Source organism: Rousettus aegyptiacus, unplaced genomic scaffold (genome assembly GCF_014176215.1).
Source record: "Rousettus aegyptiacus isolate mRouAeg1 unplaced genomic scaffold, mRouAeg1.p scaffold_m13_p_5, whole genome shotgun sequence".
Taxonomy (NCBI): Eukaryota; Metazoa; Chordata; class Mammalia; order Chiroptera; family Pteropodidae; genus Rousettus; species Rousettus aegyptiacus.
The window spans coordinates 79,873,675-79,896,144 of NW_023416308.1; the positions used below are offsets into that span (position 1 = coordinate 79,873,675).

The 22,470-nt window shown below is 39.8% G+C and overlaps 1 protein-coding gene and 2 pseudogenes across 1 annotated transcript; all 3 read right to left on the bottom strand.

The window, feature by feature from the left end:
- Positions 1–417: 417 nt before the first annotated feature.
- On the bottom strand, positions 418–7,524 carry LOC118602973 (annotated as a pseudogene).
- A 9,931-nt stretch (positions 7,525–17,455) lies between these two features.
- Positions 17,456–20,057, bottom strand: CAVIN3 (caveolae associated protein 3). Its single transcript, XM_016133528.2, has 2 exons — positions 19,574–20,057; positions 17,456–19,068 (listed from the first exon to the last, which is right to left on the bottom strand). The coding sequence occupies exons 1-2, from the start codon at positions 19,955–19,957 to the stop codon at positions 18,664–18,666; spliced, it is 789 nt and encodes a 262-aa protein (XP_015989014.2). The 5' UTR covers positions 19,958–20,057; the 3' UTR covers positions 17,456–18,663.
- A 1,634-nt stretch (positions 20,058–21,691) lies between these two features.
- Positions 21,692–21,798, bottom strand: LOC118603064 (annotated as a pseudogene).
- Positions 21,799–22,470: the final 672 nt, after the last annotated feature.

Here is a 22,470-nt window from a genome sequence, read left to right on the forward strand (position 1 = left end):
TGAGATAGCTATTTGTGTATGTTCAATAAGAATTTATGCACATTTTTACTAGATATAATTAGAAAAATTGTTTATGTAACCAAGACCTTGTCTGGAATGTCACATTTGAGAATGACATTTATTTAATTGGGCACAACCAGCAATTTTTCCCCCCAAAAAACTGTTTTAAAATGTTCACCCCAAATTATGTAGTATGAACTAGCCATTTATACTTTTTTCTTTGTAAAAATGATCCTCCCTACAAAATACTTTTTAAAATAATACTATCAGTAGGTTATTTATTTTCTTTATTTCTGACACAAAGTCAAGTCATCACTTGACTTTTTTGGATTTCTCCAACTTTCCTCCATGCTGCTTACACAGGAAACAGAACACTGTTCCATTTTAATTCACCTGTTTATTATGAGGATTGGCTGTTCAAAGCAGTACTGTTACTCTTGTGTCCTCTCGAAGGTCCTCCATTACAGACACAAAGGCCAAAGTCCATTTTCTAGTGCTTCTCTGCATCTGAGTGGCTGAAATATAGCCAAACAGCTTCACTGGCATGATATCCTCTGCCAATTCAGTTAGAAACTGTGCCGTATGAGTAAAGCCAATCTGTAGGAAAATATCTTCGTATATTTGGAGGATTCCTAGCCCTTCTAAATAAAAATTCCTCCCCATATCTGCAAAAGACACCTGGATGGGCAAGGTCAAGTAGAGTTGTAATTTGTGATACTGTGTGACTATCAAGTATTTGTCTGTTACAAGACCATAAGACTCGATTTGAAAACACATTTTGGAGATATTATCCTCAAAGAATTCTTCAAATGTTCTAAAATATTTCAATGTCTCACTGCGATCAACACAGAAAAGGCAAGCTGGCACAGATTCTTCATGAGATTTCCAAATGCAGTGAAGGCACCTGCCTCTTCCAGGTTGAGAATATGCACTGCCTCAGTAAAGGATATCCTTGGACCAAATCAGCATCAAATCTGTCGTAACATGAATGTGCTCTTGAGATACTGTATAAAATATCATGATGTGGGTCATCCTTATCAAAGATCTAAAAAGATGTAAATGCATAGGACATGTCCAGCTTAATGCCAGACAGGCATCTGGATCATCAACAGCTACACGACCTACGCGTAGAGAATGATATTTTTAGAGACAACGTGTTTCACCAAAGCTTTTACACTATTGCTTTCCTTTGGTGAGCAATATTTCATAAAGTTCAGGAGTGATATTAGTTCATTTCCTATAATAAAACTCCAAACTTTGCCATGAACACTAAGAAGCAATCCCTGCACCTCAATTCCCCAAGCTTTCTCCTACTGTGTTACTTCCAATTGGGCAGTATTTCACTAGTACAAATTGCCATTGCATTTGCAATATTTCCTCCCTGCTTAATTTTTTTTAATGTACTGCTTTAATTTCTCAATTTTGAAACTCAGCTCGAAGAAATAATGTTCTTGTTGATGAGATAAAGCTTCTTCCACAAATTTGATCAGAAGATTTCCTTAAAGTAGGCAAAAGATTTCCTAAACAGGACACAAAAGCAATTGTGAATCATATGATAGCCATACTCAAGAATCAGAATTGTGGTAGAAAGTGGCTCAAATTCAAAATTCTTATGTCTTGAAGACTGAAGTGGTTGTTTATAAGTCCTCCCTGTTCATGCTTCATATTCCTGCTGAATGATTTTTGGAAGCTATGTAAAGATTTTCTCTGGGAGGGAATTTACCAAATAATTTCCAACCAAAGAACACTATGGATAACCTTTTTTTTTTTTTTACAAGTAAAGAAGGCTTTATTAAAACTTTCTTAATAGGAAAGAGAGATTGAACTCAACTTGTTATATGGCAGTAGCTAGGAACCTTTTATTTCAGATAACCAGGAACAGGTGAAGAGGCACTCTGGAAGCTGGGAGAGGGGCTCAAACCTTTTGATTCTCTGCTGCTTTTAGTCTGAGGTCTTTGGTGTCTGCCACCACCAAGCAGCTGCTTTGAGAAACACAGAATGCCCATGCCAGCAGCAATTTTGTCACCAGTCCCCTTCAGGTAGACATGACCACAAGGACAAGGAGGCTCCCCACCAAACAGAGGAAACTGTTGTTGGTGCCTGACCTGTTAGTTTTAGAGAATTAAGCTGACTTCGTGGAGACGGTGCTTAAAAAAGCCCTCCTGGTGCTTGGATTTCAGGATCTAGCCTTAGAGCTGATAAGGGAGGCCACTTTTATGGCAGGCCAAGAGCCTAGAGATGTTTAAAGAACTTTGAGAAGAGAGGAAGTCACCCAAAATGTATAGGTACTGTAGGTGAATTCTAACGAATACAGTGTTTTCATCTCAAGACAGAAAATAATAAAAGCTTTAAAAAGTCCAACCTGAAATTCCTTATGGAAACCTCCCGCAGAGCAAACTTAAAGATTGAAGAACCTTTGAGACTCTTTTTGATCAAAGGTGGGAAACAGTAGGGGAAAATTCATGCTTACATAGGAGATTATATGTTTTCATTCTAAAGCATGCCTGGGCTGTCTGATTCTGACTCTGTAAACTGTAGGTGATTGACAGCATCACCAAATAATTCTTGCCCACAGACACACAAACACGCAAATTCTGTCCAGGGAAGAAACAACCAATTCGGACTCTATTTGCACCTTTATGTCAATATTCCTGATCTATACCCGTGTCTGTTCTTAGAAATCTCCTTGGACCTGATTATAACTTCACTAGCTTCCTCATGAATGAGTTAAATAAAATCTTCAACATGTGTTTATTATATCAACATATCTGAGAACCATAATTTTACCTGCTTTTGAAAATTATCTTTTATTGCCTACATGGAACTAAAACATCATTTAATGGCTGATCACATCTGCCTTTAGCCACATAGGGTCTAGAGACTTTCCAAAAAAAAGTGTCAAAGAGACTTTTGAGGCAGCCCAGTTTGGCGATCATTCAAGCAACTTAGCATAGGAACTTTCTAGAAGCTTTATGGTGGCAGCCCTTTGAGAAGATGCTGATTTTTTTTCTGCTCTAATATTAAAGTGGCCTAGGATTTCTTAATAAACATAGTCCTAATCATTTGGCTCCTCTTAAAATGCTGTATATACCCCAAAAGTATAATTTGGGGGAGAAATATGAAATTAAGACCTTCATTTTCTACCTACCACAGATAAGAGCAAGACAGTGCTGAAGCATTGCCACATGGAACTTTATAAGCTTGTTTAAGTTAAAGACATGTAAAGTTTCATGCAGGTAGAAAGAAGTCATACTTTCCTCAAAGAAGACCTCATATAGTCAAGCAAGGTATAAAGACCCAGGAGGGCACATACTGTGGTAAAATCTGAGCATAAAGATGGTCTGAGTAGCACACGTATCCTTTGCATTCTTCCATCAAGCTATTACCACATCATCACCCATGAACTGACATAAGATTTATTAGCCACCTCTAAAGCTGGATGCACACATCTCAAGGGTGACTCAAGACAGCCTTTCTTCATTTCTGTTTTTGTGTATGTGTTTAATATATTAGTGCAGTAGTGCGTGCATGTAATTTGTAAACGTAGATAAATCGAGATTGCACGTCTAACTTTTTTCTCATAACCTATGAAATCAAGATTAGAAAATAGTACTATATATCATGAAAACATCTTGCTATTGTGTTTCCCAGGTATTCTCACCAAGTTGGTACTGGAAAGGGTTGACCACTATGCACATTTATCACACAATTCATTCAGAAGAAATGTGCTAAGCTGCCTCTGATTATAGTCCTAAAACTTTGTTCTCTGAAAAGTGAGAACTTTATTCTGCTCACTTCTCTATTTCTATTACTTAGAAAAGTACTTGTCACATAGTAAGCACTACATATCTGTTGAATAAATCACATAGTGGTTTAACTCAATGCCCTATTTTTAATAATCGTTCTTTACTATATTGCATTTCGTGGTTTAGAAATTGGAAGCTTCATTTTTATAGAGCAGATTGCTAATCAAAATGTCCACCAAGAGTTATGTGGAAGTTTCTTTAAAATACTCAACCTCATCAATCTCGTTAGTCCCATATACTTTGACCAGAACCATATTAAGTCCTATTTAGGGAGCCCTCTCTGTTCCTTCACTTGGCTAAGCTGGGAAATCCAGCAAACCGTGTACTATGACAGTGACTTGGCTGCCATGACAGGCCGTACACGTGGCCTTGACACAACAATTACAGTTGTGAGTCATGACCGTCTAATGGGCATGAGCTTTGTCTTAAAATCTCCCTTGTTACTTTCAGACAAACAGCTGACAAGTTTGGTCAGCATACAGCGGCCTTAATGCCTTATCCTACATCATTAAGTCCCCTTTTAACTTCCTGCTGTGATGATGACTCATACCTTCACTGGATCTATACCATGTCTCTTCCTGCTTTCTGTGTAATTGCACCTAAAACACAATTTTTAAAATATCTCTGAAAAAATGCACACACATATGTTCTTGTCCTTTTGTATCTTGTCCTAAAAATCACTCTGGCAAATAATCTTGCATACTTTTATTCACTTTTATTTCACTTTGCTGGTGGCTCTGGTATTGTTTGTTTATTAGTATCTTTTTGTTGGCACCCTATCCTCAGAATACTGTTGCAATTATAATAAAGGCACTGGTAAGTGTCCCAATAATAGGCACTAGTATCTCTGAAAAAAAAAAATAAAGTCCTCACTCCCTGTGAAAATACTTCCACATATACCTGGGGTTATTTTTTTTTTCCAGAAATGGAGAGAGGATGATGAAATATCATTGATGGGACAAAAAAAGTTGCTTTAAATTAGCTTTGCATCTTTTTCCAGCATATATTATAGAGTCTTCACAACTGAATTAGCTGGGTCTGTGTTACTGGATGCCAAACTGAGTAAAGGGTCCATTTTGACTGATAGTAAAAACTTCTCAGTTCAACAGTCTCATACATTGAGTGCTGTGGAGGAACCATAGGCTACATTTATTATAAGCTAAGAAAAAAAAAGTAGAGACAACTTTTTCCCTACCAAACAGTTTATCTGAATCACAACTTGTCTCATTATAGTGTCATAAATTCTAGATAATGTGTTCTTCTCTCTGACTCAAGAATAAATAAAACTTAAAACTCTCTATTCTTACCTTTCATCACATGCCAAGAGAATATTTTTCACCAAATTCTTAACTGCAGATATTTGAATAAGGAACAGTCTGGATAAGGCTCACACCAAGGATCAATCGACTGTGAGGTTTAGCAACTTTGGCACCATTAACATTTTGGAAAGGCTAATTCTTTGTTGAGGAGAGCTGTCCTGTGCTTTGTACAATATTTAGCAGCATCCCTGCTTTCTACCTACTAGATGCCAGTCATGACACTTGAAAATGCCTCCAGACACTGCCAAGTGTCCCCCTAGGGACAAAATCACCTCCAGTAGAAAACTACTGGTCTAGAGAAAGGACTGTGATTGACCTACCTTGGATGGAATGTTTAGTCCTAGGCCAGTCAGCTGTGACCAGTGAATAGGGGTCAGTAATTTAGAAGATAACTGTAGCTGGATCTATGTGGCTGCTCTTTAAAGGGTGCTGGAAAATCCATCTGCTAAGCATTCAACACATTGCAGGGAGTCCTTATAGGATTTGACTTTTGTAGCCTTACTCCTTGTTAATGGTGTTAAACTCTTTAATTCATTATTATATTTATGTATTACTTTTGTCTGTAGGTATTGAGATTTCTTGCCTCATTTTAGAAGTTTTTTTCCTGTTTTCAGGTGTTTTAGCTACAATTTTAATATTTTGCCATCTTCAAATAAATTTTGAGTTGATTTATGTTTAATCTAGATCAGAGCTCCATTTTTCCTATCAATTCCATCTCATTAGCATAACCTGAAAAATACTAGGCAAGCATATGGGTTTTATCGTGTCTGTCCTCCAGGAAGGAAAAAAGGGGTATCATCATAACCAAATATTCTATGTTCATTTGTTCATACACTCTGGAAGTCTAGAGCCATCTTAGTAGCTAATAGCAAAGGTTTAGCAGAATAAAAACCCCCACTATCATAAGGTTTAGTGTATTTAACGATCTGGCCAGATAATACGCTTGAAAGTCAAAGAACCGTAAGTCTGTTTGAGGTATTTCTTTGAGTCTCTCAACCCAATGACCTGGAGAAAAAAATCAAGATCCCATCCATTTCCTCGAGAGATATAGGTTGCACTGAATTTCTGGCAAACAGGCAGTTATGAAAAAGGGATGATAACCTCAGTCTATTTTGGATGGACTGTGCATTAATGTATTTCCATCACTGATTGGTGATATGTGGGGAAACAGGCGCTCAAGAAGTGGTCTTTATGGTTTAGAGAAGAAGCATCACCATTCTCTCTCTCTTGGAAGGAGCTTCTTGGCACTGGGGTAAGAAGAAAGGGTAGCTAAGTTAATAATTGTATACCAAAGGGCCTACTATTACATAAAACAGGCATTTTTGTGACTTCTAAATAAACATGTAGCACTGAGAAGAACTGAAAGATAAATTCAGTGTATCCCTGCCCTCAAGAAGTTTACAGTGTAGCAGGGAATGGAACAATTACATTAACATCATATAATTACATTGTTATACAGAATATAACAAATGTCACACAAGAAGAGCCTCAGGTGAAAAGGAACTCACAAGTTTTTGAGAAAATCAAAAATAGTGTTATGACCAACTGAGTATATCAAATAGATTTGAGTAGGGACATTTAAGAGATGATTTCAGGAGCCCATACAAGAGGCAATGAGATTCTAAGTGAGGATTCTGGCAATGAAACAGAACAGAGGGACTAGATTTGTGAAATGTAGCCTATCTACTTTCTTCAACGTTTGTCAAATAATCGTATGTGGGAGATGATTGAGAGGGAGGAGACAAATGTTTGAACACTGGTAATTAGGACAATGGAGAAATGATTTACAGAAGTGTTAAAAGATAAACTGAAGCATAATGAAATTTTTAAGGATTTATTCATTTATCCATTCCAATGAGGCAGTGCCCAACATGAATGGTTAGGGGCACTCATCCCACAGTAGCCAAGGGATAGATGTATATAGAAAAAGTGTAGAAGCAAAGTAAGAAATTATTTATTGGTTATAGCTTCAAGCTTAATTGGCCATTTGTGATTGGTTGTCTTTAGTTTTCAGTTTTGTAAACATGAGACACATACAGGCTTAGATTGTGGTTTGCTTACATAGGCCACCAAGGCATTAGAGCCACCTCAGTTTAATGGCCTTCTTGTTTAATTAATTTAACAGAAGAGGGGTAAAATCGAAATGAAGTAGAAGACAGCAAGCTTACTTTTTGAGGTTCTGCTTTAAATACTGTACACTGAGTATATAAGGGATTGATGATTATATAGGGTGTGGCTATCTTGTCTTAGTTTTCCCCAGTGAGTGGAGATGCTTACCTCTGGATTCTGTCTGTTTACAGTTACATCCCTGGTTCATAGATACTCTGTGCAGCCTAAGTATTTGCACATTGAAAGCCAGTACTTAGTATGTATGGCATCACCACTCAGCTACCCGCCATCACCCTTTCATTTACTTTTAGCTTCCGATAAGTAACTCGGATGCCTGCAGTTTTATTTTCCAATATGCACTGACAAGATGGAGAGGAGCCTGCCCACCTGGAATCTAAGAATACTCCATTATTAAAGATTTGTCAAGGGAGGAATGACTGCCTATGGAGATTCGGGCTGAAATGGGAGATCATCCATCTTAGGTACTTTTTCCCACCCCACCCCTTCTCAGTACAATCTGAAAGTACCTGATTTGGATACTGAAAAAATTAAGTCACATCTTGGGACACCATTCTCTATAATAATCAAATGAGGCACTTTTACTAAATTGAGTCTATTTAATTTTAAACATGCCAGTATAGAATTGCCTTAATCTTTGTACCTCTACTTTACACTGATAAATTCCACTTGACAACTTTTATTTACTTGGATTTGTATTTATTGTTGTTTAACATTTTTTAATATTTACTTTTTCCTATTTACAAAAGTAATATGCACTCGTCACAAAAATAAGTTGATCTGGGAACTAAGAACAAAGTAAAAAGAAGAAAATATATGAACTGTCCTCTCATCACTGTTAACATTTCGGGCTATTCTTTTTCCTTTTATGCATATTTTAATTTTAAAACATAGCTGGGATAATACTGTGTAAATGATTTGGTCTTCTGATATTTTTAACCATTTTACATTGAGAATTTTCTCATATAATTAAAATTATTTTAAGTCATTTTTGATAGCTGCATGAAATTTTATTACTTTGGATGCTATATTTTTCTTTGTGGTATTATCTTCTATGCTGATTGCTTAATTCTTTTTAATAAAATTTTTCTCCGCTATGCATATTCGTATAGTCACAAGAGAAAAAGAAGAGAATAAAAGTCAAAATTTATATTAAAAAATTATATAATTCTTAATTCAAGATTTCTGCTTATACTTCTGCTATAAAAGATATATACGATTTGGGGGTAGCTCCATAGTGTAGTGGTTAGCACGTCTGCTTTACACGCAGAAGGTCCTGAGTGTGCCAGGCCCCAGGTATGCGCCACGAGCATGTGGGAGGAGACGCCTCGCTTTAGAGATCCAGTTCTTAAGGGGAAACGGCAATATCCATAGGTCAGGAGTGGAAGCTGGGGGAAGTGGGGAGGAGTAGAAGAATCAAAGAGGGGGAAAAAAAGATATATACACTTTGGTTAAAAAACAAATAATTTTGTTGTGACAATAATTATGTGAAGTACTTATATATTTAAGGTTAGAGTGAAACAAAGAGCTATTTTACTTATAGCCTAGGGGCTCCTAAGTTAGGTAGTTTTCCCATTTTTATCAACAAAATTAGTACCTACTTTTAAGAGCAAATAATTGGTGGAGTATAGAAAATAAAAAATATAAGAGTATCTTTCCCAGTCCTGCTACCAAAAAGTAAATAGTTTTATATCGCATATACATTATATACTTTATATACTTATATGTTTTTAATGGGATTATACAATTCATATTGTTCTACATTTACTCTCTAAATTAACAACATTAATGACATCTTTGCACATATTGTTATTTCTTTTTTCTTGCCTTGTTACATTGGGTAGAACTCTCAGAGTAAAACTGAATGGTAACAATCATAGTGTACATCCTTACCTAGACATTTAGAGGGCCCTTTCCATTAGTATGCACTATATATATATATAACCTGTTCACTGAACTGATTTGAGGCTGCTTTGGTGGCGAAGGACAGTTTTCCACTCATCTACAAACTCATCTCATGCTGGCCACTATGACCTTTATACCATTTTGCGTCTATACCATGTTCTAGGTATCAGCATGTTCCCAATATCAAAACTTGTCCTCTCATGAGATTGCCAGGTAGTGACATGATCTTTTAGGGATTTCCCCTAAAGGATACCATTTAGGTTTGTTTGTTTGTTTTTTTCTTTGGCTAATGTCTCTATCCTCTAGACCCTCTGTGAATCCCTGAGCACATCAACTACCTAAGATCAACACAATGTTCTGAAAACTTTAAAGGCAAATTCTAGCAAATCAAAGAAATAATAATCCCTGCTTTATGTAAAATGTCTCTCCATGTGTCAACTTTAAAATAGAGAGCATCTGAAACAATGAAGAACCTTAACTTTGCAAAGGATATTGGATAGAAGTCAAAGTTTTAGTTGCGAGAGGAAATATGTATATTCTCTAAATTCACTGGTCCTCTCTAAAGAAATGGCAAAGAAAAGACCGGAAACAAGTTAAAACACTGAAAAATTATAAGTACTTGTGCTTGTGCTGATTGTAAATTAATGCTTTTAGCTGAATCATTCCTTTTGAAATGCGTATGTTTAATCTTTCTGTCCATGGAAGAAAAGAATGTCTTTCAGGAGTGAGGGGCAGGAGAGGATATTCTGACCTTGAAATTATGTGACATTTCCAAAATATATTTCCTTCTAAGCAAATGTCTAAAAATAGTTCATTGGGAACATAAAATTTCCATTCATAAATATAACAAACTCTTTTTTGAAATTTATTTTTTGACAGGGAATTTTGGCCAGAATAAATGTGTGATTTATATGTTAAGAAGTTAAGTAACTGTAAATATTATCAGTTCTGGTTTAATGTGCGATTTGCCTGTGAAAATATTTTTTAAACTATTAGCCTTGTGTGTTCCAGAATGATCTTGGTTCTCAGCTATACTAAAGAAAGATGGACTCCATTACAGAAAAGCAAAATGCCATGAAGAGTTAAATCATGAATAAAGTGATAACTTTTTTTCAGAATGGTTTTTCCATGAATTTTCTCTTTCAGGGATAAATATGATCTTGATAAGCTGTCAAGTAACATGTCAGGGAGGAAAATAAAGCTAATTATAATAAAACATACCCAGACAATTTCTCTCATATGTAAATTCTAGAAGGAGAAACAAGGGTGAAAGGACTCTTCTGGGCCAGTTAAAAATTCTACCTTGAGATAACTGCTTCAGAATCAAGAGGGAAAGTGAATCAATCACAATTCTTATTTTAGTAAAATTCTTATATGAGGTTTCTTAAGTTAATCTGTACAATTTCAAGCTTAGTAACTTTTATTCTAAAAGTTTTGTTTTAAACTCAAATATATAGCAGTAAAACTATATACTATAACAGAACTGAAAGATGTAATATCTCAATTTGGGCATTTCCTTATTCAATGTTATTAATGAAAATAGAAAAATGGTGAAATGTCATTTATGAGCCTTACTACTTACAGATGGACACATTTTTATCTCTGTCATAATCATGAAAATTATTACAGAAAATACATATGGGAAAGTTATATTTTAATCCATTCAAAGAGTCAGTTATAATTTATATTAAAGATGAAATTTCTTATGACTAAAGTTTTCTAAATATTGCCTATTTGCTTTTATAGAAAAAATATAACATCTGGCTCAATGTTTGGGAGAATTAAATATAAATGATAATGTGAGATAAAAACCGAAATATTTTTTATGAACCGATTTTGTGAAAATCAGCTGGACATAATTATCATTATTGTTCTGCACAAACTTCCTCATTAAAGTTTTCAGAAATGTAATTTTATTTATTTCTCTAATAATTTTTAGTATCAAATTGATTGTGTTCTAATGTTATATTAACTTAATTGTAACTTGACATTCTTAACTAAGATAAAAAATGTTTGTGTATGTATAATATTAAGCATCTATATATGTGTGTGTTTTCATACAAATATATATGCGCATATATAGTATATGTATAGAACTAGATGGAGAGGATTCCAAAGGTCTACTGAGAAACTGGAATTCAACCAAGGTAATTACTGGCATGTTTTGAAATCTGTATGTGTGTGTATGAAAAAAGTAAGTGGGTTCAAGTTATGACTCTAAGAAAAAGTTAAGTCTACATTTTAATCCCCTAGAATTGTAAGGGTTGGCAAATTTTAGAAAAAATGCTAGGATAAGTATTTGTCTGTATTATCTATTAATTACTATCCTCTATTAATTGTATGGGAATGCTGTATGAAAATGTAGGTCCTCTGGCTTCATGTTCCCCAGTATTCCCTTGGATGAGGTTATATTTTCCTTGAATTTTCAGAGATATTTGTGTTATATTCAGATGATTCTAACACCTGTTTGGATATATGGTCTATAAAATCAATTTTAAGTTTTTTTAAACTGAGGGGAATGAAAATTTCACACATTTATTATACTATGTCCCATAGTTGCTCTACAAGTGTATTTTTCTTATCATCTTGGGAAAACAAAATCGTAAGGTAGGAAAGAGGAACAGAAATGCAAACTCTGTCCATCTCTGACAAACTTAGAAAACATCTGAAAGCCCCAACCACAAACAGTAAGTGCTGCCAATAGCAGTGAAGATACAAGCAAGGATGAGCACAGGCACAAATCTCAAAGACCAACACACACGGAGTGGGCAGAACACAACACCTTTCCAAGGTGTGCAAGCACATTCGGAAATGAAGAAGCAACAAAATTTAGTTTGTAGCAATGAGAACAGAGTCCATGGGTAGCTGGCATGAGCTTCCTTAAAACTAGCTTTATTTGTATAGGAGCAGAACTCACAGAGCTAAGCAAGCAATCAAGCAAACAGCCACCTATCTTGCAGCAAGTAATTTCAGGAAGAAGAGAAACTTCGCATCATTAAGTACTAAAGAAAAGATCAAATCTATGTCATAAGGAGAATTCCTGCTAGTCTGGATCGCCTCCCTGGCTCATTCTCCACAGTGAACTTCCTTGAAATACATGCTGTGGGATATTGGGTCCTCTGTCCATTGATAAGATATCAATTATAAATATTTAAAGATTTGGAGGCTCAGTCTGGCCACTATGCTGTGTATCTGAAACTAATATAATGTTGAATGTGAACTGTAATTGAAAATTAAAAAAAAAAAAAAAAGATTTACATGTGCTCAAACTGGGAATTATCTAAACCAAGAATCAAGTGCAGTGCATAATTAGCAACATTAGGCATGACCTTTTTCCATAAAATGAGATGCTATAACAATCCCTACTTCATAAAACTGACATGAGAATCCAATGTAAAAAGCTTAGGGCAGTACTTGGCATAGAGAAGGTCTTGATAAATGTAACCTATATGTGACCAATTCTTGGAGAGTACAATCTCAAGGAAACAAGAGTGAGAGGAAAGGGAGACAAGGTAAAAAAAAAAAAATAGGGAAGAAAAGAAAGGAGGAAGGGAGGAAGGGAAAGAGGGAGGGAGGCAGGCAAAGAAAGGAAAACAGACGGAGATGTTGTAATAAGTAAGCTGACTACAGCTTCTCAAGAAAACATTGATTGCTGGGCCACATAGAACCACTTCATCTGGAGACAGTCCCTTTGGGCAGCTCCTTGGTTGTACCTGAGTACTAGAACTGCTGCAGATTGCTCCTACAGTGGCCGGGGCAATGGAGCTCAAGCCAAAGCCTAGCCTTGCTGCCAGATGGTCAGCACAACAGGCAGTATTAGATGAGACAAATGTAGCAACTCTCAGGGCTTTGCTCCTGAGCCAGGAAGCAGGGCCAGTGGCCAAGGGCCACCGGCAGGCTAGGTAAGGCTAAGTGGATGGGGGAAAAGACATAAAGTGGATCTAGTGCATTTTTAATAAAAAAAAAAAAAAAAAAAATCTGAGGTTAATTCTAAATTTGAAATAACCAAAGAACATAGAAATAATGTGTCAGACCAGAGGAAATTAGCATCAAATTAAAGATCAAATATGTGAGGATGAGTGTGAGAGGAAAAAGTAAAACCATGGAAACTCCACAGAGGAAGAAGATAAAGCATGGACCAAGGAAGCAGTGTTGCATTATGACTTCTCTGGGTCTTAAGTACTTTTGCCCTCATGAGCTCCTTCCTCCCTAAAAAAAAATAATAATAATTAATTACGTTTTACAACTGTGTTGGTATAAAGATGACTATATTAATATTATATATTAAAACATTTCTTTTACCTAAAATTTCTTTTTTGTCCTTCTGATTTTAAAAGTTAAAACATTATCATGGTTTCAGAAAAGATTGTGGGTCCCTAGCACTGTCTCTACTAGAACTGAGCCCTGAGAGGACACAACAGAACTCCAAAGAATGAGAAATAGGTCTCACCTGTAAGACAACTCAGGGCAGCTCCTTGTTCATCCTTGTGCCCCTAGCACCTCACTGAAATAAATTTGCCTAGTTTCCAAATATTCATTGAACATCTACTCTGTGCCAGGCACTGCACTAAGAAGACACTGCCCTTAACTTCTATGTGGGTTCCAGTGCCAACGGGACAATGTCTATGAAGAATCTTTCAGTTGCAGGAGAAAATCACCGTACATAAAATACGAAAACTAGGGTTAAGCTAAAAAGCATATTTATTAGCTCATATAAATGAAAATGTCTCCGGTAAGAGCTGGTTTCCTGCCTGACTGAATGCAGGCATCAAGTGATTCTAACAAAACAATGATAAACATTAAGCTTTCACTTTCCGGGCACAATTTTGAGCATTTTATACGTTTCCACTCATTTAAGTCACAACAAACCAAGGTAGGCAGTATAATTAGCTCCGTTTAAACCAGAAGAAAAGTTCAAACTCGGCTTCTCTCCATTTCTTGGTGCTGCCTTCGGGCGTGTGGGGTTTCTTAAGTCCTCAGAGTGGTCCCAAATGTATTAGAGTTGCTTATAAAATTTCATAATAGTTATTAATAAAAAATCTGTAGGTCTTGGTGACACATTGGATGTATGGGGGTCTAGCAGGGGTGAAGAATCAGGTCTTCAGCTATAACACTTTCTAAAGTGAATACAGAGGAGTATATTGACTTGAAAAAAGATGAATGAGGTTTTGGATATGTTGGATTTAGTGTGTCAACTGGAAACTCAGATAACAATCTTTTTATTATATCAGGTCATCCTAAAAAGTCACTTGAGAAACTTAAAAAGACATAATACAACAGGAAGAAAAATAAACAGAAGAAGAAATCAAGTTGGAGGAAAGATCATTTTTACTCCAGAGACCTCTTCTGTAATTACTACCATTCCTACTGAGTTAGAGGCCACCCCTGAGTCCTCCTATAGCACCTTATATTCTCTCATCATAGCACTTACTTAAAAATTTACTACAATTGTTAGTTTAAAGGAAGTTCCATGAAGGCAGCATCCCTGTTTGTGTAATACACCCTTCAACTCCATCACATAGCACAATAAATATCAAATGAATGGATGAACGAGTAAATGAAAATTCTTATGCAAACCTCATAACAGACCTGAAAAAAGAGAGAATTATCATTCACCAGAAATGAAGCTCGGATGTCTTTGACTATAAAGGCCATGCTTTTTCTATGCACCTTGTCACCTTCCTTTCTAAAATGGATATGCATACATGAAAACAATTCACAAAAGAATGGCCAAGATTTAACAATATATCACACGGAATGGCTAAATAAACCAGCAATGTTTGGCCTGAGATTGAGAAAGAAATCCTAAAATAAGTCAGCCCTGTGTCCTGCTATAGCTAGACTCCAAAAATATATACATCACAGAAATAAAGGAATTTTGTTGTACAGATGTTGCTGAAGGGAGGCCAACTGCCACATATTAGAAACCATAAAGACAGATTTTGATCTCAGTATAAAGAAAAGTTTCCTACCAGTCAAAGTTGTACAAAAATATATTACCTGAGAGGTAGTGAGTGCCTTGTCACTAGCCTTTTTCAAGTATAGGGCCAGCTAAGGGTAGGCAGCAGATAGCAGAGGATATTTAAGTATTGGAAATGGAGGTTGATTCAATGGCTTTTGCGTTCCCTTCAGTGCTAAGGTTATGTGATACAGTTCTCAATAAAGTCAAGTCAGAAGGAACTCAGCACTTAACAGGGGAAGAAATTTCCTACCAGGAATGTATATATTCTTACCCATGTAAGGAGGAATATCACAGTGGAAAATGAGCATATAGCTTGGATAATCCTGCCCGTTATCCTCTTCCTGCTTCTACTATTTCATATCCTTACACTTTAAGGTCTTGTTTTGGCCTCCCATGTTGCAGGATAGAAAATGTTCTAACTAGCTAACAGGATTATTCTAGTTCATTTGGCAGTTAGACTTCTCTGGGAAATTAATGAATCCAGCACTTGAGTTAATCCATGCTTTCTGAGTTTGGCTATTGCAGATCAGTCCCTCTCATCCTGATCATGCTGGAATGCATAATAAATCTGTGCTTCTGGTCTGAGGAACTGAGAACCAATCTCTGTATTTTGCCAAACCCTTGATTAAAGCAGCTATCTAAATGCCACCTATGATGGATAACAAGTTGATACTCTGGTTCAGTGTCTCCACTCTCTTAATTTATAATCACATTAATAAAGTAGCCATTGCAGTGACAAAGGAGAATGTAATGTAACAAAGAGAATCATTAAGAAATTAAGTTACTCTTGTTTTACAGTGGTTTTTATTATTTGCTGCTGAAGAAGTATCAGGAAGGAATAGAAAATAGCATCTTCCCATCAAAGTTAGCCAAGTCTTTAGGTTCCTAGGGGTCAGGGTCCAGACTCCCTGAGCCTTCATGTGCTTCCCAATGAGCTCTCAAGACATTTTACATAAGAAATGTGTAGCTGGGCTCTTAATTTTGTATATTTGTTGAAAGGGAGTAATTGGCTGGATTTCTAAGGATTTGGAAAAAGATCAAAAATTTATTTTTCCCTGGAGATAGAAAACTGAGCCTGCTCAGACCAGCCCTCCATAACGGAGTGGTGGCCAGGCAGCCGAGACAGTCTGAACACTAAGCCTTAGAAACCTGCAGGAAGAGAGCTGATTTCTCCAAAGGGAATGGAGCGACTGCAGAGCCCCCCTCCATGGAAGAGCCTCTGGTTCAGAGCACAGAACTGGGCGGGCAGACCCCAGAGTTGTCAGATGAGGCATCAGTCCAGATACTGGTGCCCCAACAGTGTCATCGTGTGGCCATAAGGAGCAATAACAGCAGAGACATCCAAAGCTGGAGACATGGAGAAGGTGGAACCCCCTTTTAAGTACACAGTCTAAGGAAGAGGAGGAGCTCTAAAGTGATTAATAATACACTTCCCACAATCGTGGCAGGTGGAGTCTTGGACTCTTCTAAATTGAATCCACGAAAAAAAAATTAAGTCATTATTGAACTCTGGTCCCATTATAAATCCCCAATATCTTCATCTCAAAGTCCTCCCCCTTCCCAGTCATTATCTGTACCCTTCCTGTTTTCTTCAGAGCCCATAACCAGAAGACCCTTCTAGTTCATGTTTACTTGTTTTTATCTGGCTTATAAGTCTACCTATTGCCTATCTCCCTCTACTAGACTTTAACTCCATGAAGGCAGAGCTCTTGTCTTTCTTATGTGCCATCGTATACCCACCCAGCTCTTAAAAGAGTGCCAGGAAGACACTCGAAGTTAAGTAAATATCTGTGGAATGAGTGTGGACAAATTACATAGCCGAAATAAACTATGTTCCAAGCACTGTGCTAGGCCCTTACATCATTTAATCCTCATATAAGCCCAATAGGGTTATCATTATCCTATTTTATAGATGAGGGAACTGAGAACTAAAACTATTAACCATTGAGTTCTCCTGCCCATTCCTGTTTTCCATCTCATTATTTGCCTTTTCCTCCTTCAGGTTAGGTTGTGTTCTTCCCTCTTTCCTCTCAAAATAACCTACATCTAACTATCACTACACCTACGTCCTTCATCATAATTATGTTTGTATTTCCCTAAACTTTGAAGTCCTTGAAGGCCTCAGAAGGGACTTGGTGTTCACAAGGCCTAGTGAGGCCCTACTGTGTGCCAGGCATAGTATTTGGTTTGGAAAATATATAAATGAATAAAACGGCTTGTACTGCAAAGGATCCACAGTCTAGTGGAGTGGGAACAAGGAGAGTAATTGTAAATCATCACAATTAGTGCAGTTAGCACTGAGGTGTGCAGGTGGTGCTTTGGAAGCAAAAAAAGAGAAGCATCTGGCCCTGAAACAAGGGCACCTTACTGAGTTTTGCAGGACAGTAGAGATGAGAGTGAGAGCACATGGCTCAGTGCAACTTAATAGGATGGAGGGAAGTGACAAGAGGTGAGGCTACAAAACTTGGCAGGAACCAGATCATGAAGGATCTCGAAGGTTATATATAGCTGTTGAAGGTAATGTGAAAGAGCTTGGATTTTATTTTAAGGTGATGGGGGGCCAAAGTCTGAATCAGGAGAGTGATGGGATCAGATTGGCAGTTCCAATACTGTGACTATCTGGTGAAAGATAAGGCCTGAAATAGAACAGTGGCCATAGGTATTAAGAAAAGCGGACAGATTGCAGAGGTCAAAGCAACAAGATAACTGTCTCCATGCAGTGCAGGGGTGTGAAAGAGTCAACGACTGCCAGGCTTCTGTGTGGATGATGGTACCATTCATTGGTAAAGAAAACAAAAGAGGAGCAATTTTGAATTGTAAGTATTCAATAAATAGCCGTAGAAGTGAAACTGAACTTAATAAAAAGGTAGAAGATAGATTATTTTCTTTGGACACATTGAGTTTCCAGTACTTTTCAATTGCAGCTCAAGACAGCAGTCTGGGGTACATGCAGCTGGTAGAAGAGGCCTGGGAGTGAATGTTAACAGAGGAGTACCTAGAATGAGAAGAGGGCCGAGAAGAACAGAATCCTGGAAAACTCAGCTTTTAGGAGGTGGTAGAGTAAGATGTGTGGAAGAGGAAAACCACTAGCTGACATTTATTGAGTACCTACAGCAAAGAACTGTACTGGACGCTTCCCAGTGAGGAAAGCACTTAAGGAGCCAGCAGCCAGCAGGATATTTCTAGGTGCCACTGAAGTGGAGCCCAGGAATCAGTGGACAAGGGAGAAATCGTACAACGTTTGAAATTGAAGCCACATTTGTGGTTCCAACAGTTTTCTTATTCCTCACACTGCCTTCCCCCACCCCCTTTCACAAGGAGTCTGGATTAGGTGACACTACTTTTATTGATGGTGAATGCAAGCAGGTGTTAAGTGGCTGCTCCTAGGACACAGGGTGCTAGGCTGAAAAAGCCGGAAGGGAGCGCCAGAGCTGAGCTGTGGATGTAGGATTCACTCCTTATTTGGGAGTGAATGCTGCATTCTGAGAGGAAGATTTATTTTGGGACAAGGCACAGGCACAGAGGAGGCAAGCAGCACCAGCCATCAGGCTGTACTCTCTATTTGGAGCACAGCCAAATCGGCAGCCGCAGGTTTTCCGGAATCTTCCTCGGTGGCTGGTGGAAGTTCTGGCTCCAGCTTGGACTCCACCGCAGGCCGGGCTTCTTCTGGCTGGCCATTAGCACTCCGGATAGGCCCAAAGCGAGGTGGCTTGACAGGCGTGGGCATTGGCGCTGCCGGGCCTTTGCGGCCCGAAAGGGCCCTTCGGAGGCTCTGTACCTTCTCCAACCCAGTGCGCCGCAGCCGCCGCGCCTTGGACTCCACCGGCTCCTCATCTGAGCTCTCTCCAGCTTCGGCCTCGAGCTGCTCTGGGCTAGGCTCCGATTGGTCCGCCGGGCCTATGGGCTCCGGTGCCTTCTGGAAGGCTCTGGCTGGGATTTCAGCCTCCTCCTGCATGTGATGGACACAGCACTGACTCTGGCAGCCCCCTAACACGCACGAGCCTGAGCCTCATTCCCGAATTACAGTAGGGGAACCCGCCCCACCTTAGCCTCCTCACACCGAGTGGGAAAGAAAAGGCAGGCATAGGAAAGTAGGGGGCGGGGAGAGCTGTATAAGTTGTTGTGAGACCAGCATGGTGGTCGCTGGGGCAAAAACTGGAGGAGGCGACGCCCTGTCGCGGGATGCACTTCCACCACCGTTATTTTCGTTTGGGGATGGGCTGGGGCTTGGAGCAAATTCTGAGGACGTGGCTTGAGCTAGACCTGGCAGGTCTTTGATTGGCCAGGCTAGGTTCAGGCGTGGGAGGGATGGGCTGTGTGCAGCTCTGGGTGTCTGTTCCCCAAGGCAGGGTCAGGAATGTGGGTGTGGTAGGCGGATGGGAGGAGGGAGCCCCTAGGTGGTGGCCTGGAAGCAGAAGAAGCCCCAAGATTGGGGGACGCCTGAGATCACTGACCTTGAAGAGCAGGACGTGGAGCTTCCCGCGCGCCACCAACAGCCCGTGGTTAGCCTCCAGCCGCTGCACCTGGGCGGCGCGGCGCACGGCACGCTCCTGGGCGGCATCGGCGTGCGAGCCCACGCGCTCCGCCTTGGCCAGAAGCTGCGCTAACGTGTTGCTGGTGGTGTCGTGGCTGCGACTCAACGCACCCAGGCCGCTCTGGATGCGGCTCACCGAGCCGGCTAGGCTGCCTTGCCTCTGCGCCAGGCCCCCTTGCCGCTCCCGCAGCCCCTCCAGCATGGTGGCCAGCTTCTCCAGCAGGGTCACTACGGTCACGGCGTGCACGGGGCCCCCAACCGGCGCTCCGGGCGCAGGCCCCGGCTCCAGCGCGCTCTCCCCCATGATCCCCGACCACCCGGCCTGCTCTCCCTGCTGCAGCCGCTGCGCTCTGGGCTGAGGCCGCCTTTCCCCCTCCGGCTCCTCCCCAGCCCCAGCCGTGACTCAGGCAGGCGGAGTTGGCCTTCTCTGGCAGTGGGAGGAAGGGAGGGAGGGAGAGAGGGTGGCGGGGTCCTTAGGAAGCGCTTCCCCTCTGCTGCCCTGCCCCGGGGGGCACTCTGGGAAAGCAGGTTGACCCAGCTTCAGCCCCACCCCATCCCACAAACTCACTCTGAGTTACCCTCCTCAGTCCCAATTCCCTGGTGTGCCTCTTTCAGGAACTTACACTCCACCAGAAAGGGCGAGCCCTGGAAAATTTTATTGTCTGCATCAAGTGGGCAGAGAAACTACAGTATTTATGTTAGTGCAGCAAAAGGATAACCAGAGGGGCCTCTGCAGCAGCCAGCGCTACGCCTCCCTGGCCTCTAAGGATTGTTATTTGCACCCTCAGGCTGGATGGCGAATGTTCCGTTCTGCTACGGACCTAAGACTGTCTAAGCCCGAGACTTCTCTCTGTGACTGGGCAGACTTTGCAACCTGGCCATGCCGGGTATCCTCTGGTATTTTCCTAATAGTCATCGCCATGCCTTATTTAGCTGCAGGCCTCATTTCCTGCTTCTCTAGTTCTTAGTGTTGAGTAGCATTACCCTGTTTTCTTTCTTCAGTTTTCTTGCCCCGCCCCTTTCTTTGGGCTTCATGGATAAAACCCAGAAGGGCCTAGCTCCTGCACCCCAAGCCTGGAGGGCAGACAGGACACCTCTTCCTTTGAAACCCTTACAGGGTTAGAGTAGATAGATACTGGTATGTCTTTGTATTCATGGAGATAGGTTGTGGCTCCTGCCTGGTTTTTTGTTTGTTTTATTTTGTTTAATTTTCTCTGGAAATAGGTGAAAATATCTGCTGTGAGTGAAAAAGATTTTAAATTGCTACTGTAGAGGGGGAGAGAGTGAGCGTTTAAGATCCAGTGAATGATGTGAGTCATGAATTTGTAATGTCATCAGTTTGGAAAATCCCATGCCTTGCCTTTAGCAATACTTGGTAAATTACTTGGTAAATAGAATCTAGGCTCAGAAGTCCCATTAATCCAACCAAATTGATGTGCATGCATGCTGTCTCTCTCTCTCTCTCTCTCTCTCTCTCTCTCTCTCTCTCTCTCTCTCTCTCTCTCTCTGTCTCTCTCTCTCACCCCCTGCCCTCTCTCCTTCTCTCTCTCTTCCTCTCCCTGCTCATTCTGTGAGTGCCATTTGATAATGACTGCTGAAGAAACTTTGTCACTCGGGATAGTTTCATGGCCCTGGAGGCCCTGAAGTCTGACTTAGAAGTACAGCAGAGGATGGGCAACTGTTACCAGAAACCTGGTAATGCCAAGTTGATGACTGACCCCTATAAATAAAAGGTCATGGAGCCTGACCGCTTTCCTTAACACAAAGGAAAGTGGACTCCCTTGGGAGCCGGAGTGGAATCACATCTCTTCCAGTGGATCTGTATTTGCCTAGGGAGTCCCATCAGGATGAGCCAGTTAAAATACTTTCAAACTGAGAAAACAGAAAACCCAGTTGGAACAGAAATAAGAAATAAATCTAAACACTTTTATTTATTTATTCCTTTTTTTTTCTTTTTTTGGGCAAGTAACCCTTGCTTGACCTAATAGATTACAAGGACCTTGTCAGCTTACAATCTCTTATTTCTTTTATTTTTTTAAGCCTACAGCACCTGGTCTTCCTAGGCAAGTACTAACCAGGCCCGACCCTGCTTAGCTTCCGAGATCAGACGGGATCCGGCTTGTTCAGGGTAGCATGGCTGTAGACTAAATCTTAACAATTTTAAAAAACCATTGTAGATTGATGATTGAATGTAGGTCAGTCACAGTCCCAATCGGGTTTCCTACACTTCTCTCAACTGTGCCCCCTACAGGTGTCAGCTTCACTCTGAGGCTAGAAGCAAGGTGACTATAGCAGTTACTAGCCTCACATCTCTGCATGAGATCAAGAGATCAGAAAAGATCACATTACAATTTAGGATATTTATTTCCAAGAAGCCCCCCAGAATTTTTCTGTTTGTCTCGGCCATTCCAGAAACAAATTCTATGGCTAAGAGAATGTTAAGCATGGGCTGGCTTTGGCCTGAGTTCCTTAACCCATCACCTTTTAACAAATTAGGCCCACTTCTAGAGCAGTGTAAGGTCAACTTCCCCATGAGCATGTGAGTATAGGAGGAAAAATGGATATCAGTATTAAAAATCTGAGCACTGCTAGGAATAGATGGTCATTCAAAATACCCACTACAGGAAGCCTATGAAAGAATCACCAGTCTTAAGGAATGGTGCTAATGGAGCCCAAGGCATTCGGAAGCAAGAACTGTGTAGACAGATATTATTCAAAGACCTGCTAAATCCCTCTCTGGGTATGTAGAATAAGGATGACCTTAAAACTTAGCAATAAAGCCATTGATGGTTCTACTGGTATCTTGGATTATCCAAA